General features: G+C 46.6%; 2 protein-coding genes across 2 annotated transcripts; both read right to left on the reverse strand.

The window, feature by feature from the left end:
- Positions 1-720: 720 nt before the first annotated feature.
- On the reverse strand, positions 721-1,185 carry F5147DRAFT_592016 (RNA polymerase II largest subunit; the record flags this gene model as incomplete). Its single annotated transcript, XM_041432203.1, has 1 exon — positions 721-1,185. A coding segment is annotated over one exon (465 nt), but the record flags the coding sequence as incomplete, so codon positions are not given.
- Positions 1,186-1,633: 448 nt separating this feature from the next.
- On the reverse strand, positions 1,634-5,567 carry F5147DRAFT_749460 (uncharacterized protein; the record flags this gene model as incomplete). The annotated part of the gene is made up of 11 exons (XM_041440132.1): positions 1,634-2,151; positions 2,325-2,337; positions 2,396-2,514; positions 2,566-2,702; positions 2,748-3,028; positions 3,080-3,176; positions 3,224-3,399; positions 3,454-3,589; positions 3,640-3,834; positions 4,767-4,981; positions 5,031-5,567. The coding sequence occupies 11 exons, from the start codon at positions 5,565-5,567 to the stop codon at positions 1,634-1,636; spliced, it is 2,424 nt and encodes an 807-aa protein (XP_041284064.1).
- Positions 5,568-5,789: the final 222 nt, after the last annotated feature.

Here is a 5,789-nt window from a genome sequence, read left to right on the forward strand (position 1 = left end):
AGAGGTTAAGCCTCATGTATCTTATCTGAACCTCATGTCTTGTTATCATAGATCCTAGATATACTATTGATTACAGACTGAGCTAGAATACTTGTAGTACTTCTCTATAAGTAGACACAGATTATTGTACTTAGACTTTACTTTAATCTACTAGGTTCATCCCCAGAACTTGCTCATCTAAGCCTTACCAGCTTCCTTGTGTGAGACCGCACTTCTAAGTCACCCCCTTACGACTTAGCACGTATCCGCTAGCCCTGCATCTCGACGAGCGCCGTCTTACCGAGATCGCCGGAGGAACCCTTGACGTTCCATCAAGCCGAGAACCACCCTCAGCTTCAGTAGACTCACTCGAGTCGTCGCTGAGAAGACCTATCCTAGTTCGCACACGCCGACCGACGGTCAGCGTAACACCAATGGGGAGATATGATAGTTCGGGCAGAGGCAGTGATCATGGCTGAGGTGATTGCAGAGGAAGTGGAGGCGAGAACAGAAGGAACAGAGGCCTCACTGGGCTTCTGGAAGAGGGGGAAGGGCTGCTTCCGGAGAATGGAGAATGGAGACGGAACATGTCGCTCGAGAGCAGAAGGGCGGAGGCCTCGCTGGGCTTCTGGAAGAGGGGGAAGAGCTGTTTCTGGCCCATGAATTGAGACGCTCGAGAGCAGAAGGGACAGAGGAATAGTGTCATCTCGGTGACTCTAAATTTGTGCTGTCAATCTTGTACTAGTGTATAACATGTAGAAATGCAAACCTTGAGATTCCATGTCTGCTCCAGATGATGAAGATATCAGTCTTAAAACTCTCTGCAACTGGCGACAAAGCCATGGTGAGCTTGCAATCAATCATTTTAGCACGATCAAGCTCGAGACGAAGGAGCCATGGCGACTGGAGATGCAGCTTGGACTCAATCTCGTCGGGAATGGCAAAGAATGACTCTACAAAGACAGAGTCCTCCTCGATGATGGTGGAGCTTAGGTCTGGGTCATACCAGATCTCCATGGCTGCGGTCACAGTACAAAATGAGGTATAGGTGAGCTCTTGCTCGATGTTCTTGGCAAGCAGACTCTCTTCAGCAATGTCAGGCTCGAGGTAGACAGTGAGGGAGGGAGTTTTGATTTTGGTGGCAACATTGATAATCTCCTTCAGACGTGGGTCACCAAGTGTCACATTCTTACTGGAGACACCAGCCTAATGGAATGTATTGAGCATCATCTGCGTAGCTGGTTCACCAATGGACTGACCTGGGTTCACTAGTGACAATGAAGCTTGACAGGTAGATAATGAGGATTAGGGCCATCTGTCTGGCGCTGTATTTTCGACGGCGCTGTTATTATGTACTGTCCCCGCGAGGTTTCCAATGTCTGGTGGGGACTCTAAAACCATAAGAGTCAGGGTGTTGGAAGTCGGAGCTACTTATCAATATCTGCTTTTTGGTCAAGTTCGAAGTCAACATGTCTAACAAACCCCGGGAGATATGAATTCTCGTAGAAGACGGCAGTTGTTCAAAAGTTCGTTGTATTATTCATCTGGCTTCATCTGCAGCTCTAGGGGGCCATCGTTGACACAGATCTGCAGGGTATTTGGTTAGGGAAAGGAAGATGGAAGGTGTTCAGCAGAGGGAAGGACATACTGCAAATTACACTATTTCAAAAGCGTGGTGATCTGCATATTTGTTGATATAATACAAGTTGAACATGTCATACGAGTCGTGTGGACTGATTTTGGGGATAAAGTCTGGGCCATAGACTGGAATGAGATGGGCAGCACGAAAGATGCAATCAATGTGAATAATTGAGATGTCTGGAACACCATCACCAGTTGTCGTCGGTGTGACGACATACATGCCTGTGTCGGGATCACGTCCTTCAAGCACATAAGCATACCAATGAACTATGGCACAAGGATAGTACAATGTCTGATAGTTAAAAGAGAAAAAGCACAGGACCCACGCAACTGCAAGTCCACCCATGGGAGAGTCAAAGTCGGCACCCATATTGACGAAGATACAATCACGCCTAGGTTCGCCACCGCACCACGATGGTGTTGCCTGGATGTGCTTGCGACGCATACCTCCAGTACCACTCAGATCACTGGGTGCATGGAATGACGCTGCAGCAGAATTAAAGACAGCTACTTTCCCCAGGAATACTTGTGCTGTTTCCAGATCAAACTCAGGAGGGTTGGTGTCTTCTAAATAGTGCTGATCGTGGATGAATTCTTGCATCAAAAGAGGGAGGCGTGGAAGGTCGAGTTCAAGGCTGAGTGTATGAACATTTCGTACGCAACCTATGTATTGTCAGAAAGGGTCAAGGAGTAAATAGATTAACATACGGGGAGTCGCTGCAAGCCCGTCGTGGGACTCCTCGATCAGTCCATCAACAATTTCACCAGCATCCACCTCAACGGATTGGTTTTGAGGTTTGTAGACATGCAGGCGCCTAGAATGACCTTCTTGCACCATATCAGCCATCGCATCATCATCCAATTCTGAGTCGTTGTCTTCATGAACATTCTGACCTGTTTGGGGACATGAGAAGGGCTAAATCGTCAGATCAAATGATCACGCACGTCTCCGGAGTTCTCCCAAAGTGTTGGATAGACAAGAGCCATGAAGCATACCACGTGCCTCAAAATCTGCACAAGCAGCTGCAAGTTTGTCAAGGCATTGATTTGTTAGTAGCATTTGTCCGAGTGCATTAAACCTGCTAGATCAGCGCCAAGGTTCTTTAACCACTTTGATGTGTTTGGACTCAGTAATCAAAGAGCAAAGGCCATTGGGTGCGCCAAAAAGTCGAATCAGCAATATGTAGTGGCACAGGGAGTGTTGACGCGGAAGGGAGAATGTCGAGACCACACCAGTTGCCTTGAAAACCTCCCAGTATTTGTGAAAGCGGTTGAGGGCATCTTGGAGTTGTACGAGGTCATCTTCAGTGAGAGCCTCACACCTTACAATGTAGCAAAATTCTAGAAATGCACTGAATGTGCACACCACATCTTGAGGAACATGGCCTTCGATTGCAGCTAGATAGATCTAAATATGAGTTAGCTGGCTTGTCATTCAGAAGGGAATACTCCAGCATACCTTCATCAATGCCTTTGAGTCATCACCCGTCCATTGCCGGAAACCATGCCTGTCAGGAAAGCGTCGCAACCCAGCGAATGGGGCGACTGCTGCTATCCTGTATGACATTAGTAGTTATTAAAAAAACATCAACGGTTTGCATACCTGTGGTCAATGTCATCCATGATCTCGGCCGCATGACGAGCACCATGTGTGACCTGCAAATAATCACCCACCCAATCAACCAAATGATCCTTGAAAGTTCCCTTGATTATTTGGTGTAAAATATCCGGCGATAGGAGCTCATGGATGTCCGCTCGAGGAAAGTCATTTGTAAATGGCTAGCAAAGCGGACAGGTGAGATTGGACTTGGCGAGTTTCAGCAAGCAACTTACGACAACATTGGCAATGATGCCATACTCATCCCAAGCCTGTTTGTGTGTGAGTTGTTCGATGAGCAACTCGGTGTGTGCTTCGTGTCGATGCAGACATGGTTGATCGCTGTCAAGGTCCTTCCTATTCGCCAGACACCTATTATGATAAGATGAGTCATTAAAAAGTGAAATAAAATTGTGACATACCGTGGACACCAATTCTGCACGACGCCAGAGAGAATTAACTGTTCTGGATAGTCAGCAATGTATGGGCCCAAGCCATACACGGTTTGTTGAAAATGGCCGTCCGGAAAGTGTGTAACGTCAAAAGTTTCCATAAAGGGTTTCACAGACTCGAAAATCTTGGCAAGGGAATGCTGGAATAGTTGCCGTCGAAAATTTCTGTACTTGATATCGTCATTATGTTCCTTCGTGGCTAAACAAACAAAGGTTATGATGAAATGATGCAATGAGAATAACAAGCACCTACATTTCAGTATCGAAAGAAATCCAATGAGCACAATGCCATTGTGATGTGCCCGTTGTAGAGATACAACAATTGCTGGGCACTACACAAAGTAAGTAGCCAGCAATATAAAAATGTTGTGGTCGTGCACAGCCTAGTCTGCTATACTTGCAAGACAAGTGCGTTCGACCCAAGGGGTTAGCTATTTGGAATGGTCTGTAGTTAGTGAAATGATAAAACGGTCAAAAGTCCGAGCGCGGGAAACAAAGTCCGAAGGTATAACTACGATGTCTGATGCCAAAGCATCGGGTCCGATGTTTTCGGGTTTTGGGTTAGCAGGTTTTGGGTGCGGGTTTAGCGGGTTAGCGGGAATGGCGATAGTGAACGTTGGGAAAGCGAGTGGTATGCGGATATATGATAACGACGGGTATTTCGGATAGAAAGAGCGGTAATATTCGCAATGTCAACTAAGAACTACAAAATATCGGGTTTGACCACTAAGTATTGGGGAACGGCTCCCTACTACTTGGATAATGAAAATACTCATAGTCAGTCCAATATATATATAAGTATGTAGAAATCCGGAAGGCCATAGGCGAAAGTAGCGGCCGACGATTTCAGGTCCGAAGTACATGTAAACTAACATGAGGCGCTGCGGATGATGGGAAAACATGTAATAGCGCTTGCTACGACGTGAGTAATGTGTGAAATAATCAACTACTCACCTAGTGGGGCTAGCAAGACGGGACAGGACACAGATAGGACAAGTGTGCGGGAAAATATCGGGTCCGATGCGGCCGAAACATCAGGTCCGCTAGTCAAAGCGTCGGGTTTGTGTCGGGTTGTGCGGGTTACATCGGAAAGTGACGGGCATTGAATATGGATAGGGAATTCAGTGAATATGAGCCTAGCGCGAGCTCGAGTGCTACACCGTCGTATGCTATTGTGAATGTTCCCAATTGAGAGATAAAGTGGGTGATATTCAGTTTGGCCAGTAGCGACAGAAACGACTGTCTTGTCGCTGCCGATAATCAATGGCACGAATGTCGAACCATGATTCTCCTCATTTTGAGCGATAACATCCTTGAGATGATTGTTAGTATGCTAAAAATGTGAATATTAAAAAGTGCACCACCTGGTTCCACGCCCAGTCAGCCGACATGAAGTTCTTCCAGTATCGTTTGTTCTCAGTGGTATAATCACGATATGGTGAAAACTCGATTCCTCCATCAAGTTCAGAGTTTGCCAGCATGCTGCGCACCATTTGCAATGGATCTCTATACCATACATCATATTTTCCATCCATCCATGGCGGTATGTCTTGTTCAGGTCTGACTCCATTGTAGCACATCGTAAAGCTCTTCCAAGGGGTATCACCAAGTGGTGTTGCATCGATGGTAGCATACATGTCCTTATGGTTCGCAAAAGGGGGAGCATCATTGTGCTTAATGAGAGTTGTGACCCACAAGTCGAGAAGTGTATCAATCTGCTTTGCAGACATTTGATTGCGCGTGAATACAAACTCCACTGTCTCAAATGCAGCTCGATCATTATAAGGTGTCCAGTCAGTCGGGGGGGCATCCGTATGAGGCAGTGGGGGTGCATCCTGGTCGATAAATGACCTGTTAGCATCACATTTGAGTCCTAAGTCAAAAGAAATGAGTGCCATAGTATGACAGACTCCTAAAAAAACACTCACCTGTGAGGTGTGGATGGAATGTGTGGAATAAACACCCCATGTCCGCCCAAGTACCTTCCTCAGGTACAAAGCCTCCATCCTCCTGCTCACCCGCTGCGTCTTGATGGAAATTCTCATCGATAACCTGGTTTTTACCTGCTGGAGTGGGAGAACAACTTCTTGGGAGTATAAATCCGGGACCTGCGGGTGGAG

Source organism: Suillus discolor (genome assembly GCF_016758755.1).
Source record: "Suillus discolor strain FC423 chromosome Unknown F5147scaffold_653, whole genome shotgun sequence".
NCBI classification, from domain to species: domain Eukaryota; kingdom Fungi; phylum Basidiomycota; class Agaricomycetes; order Boletales; family Suillaceae; genus Suillus; species Suillus discolor.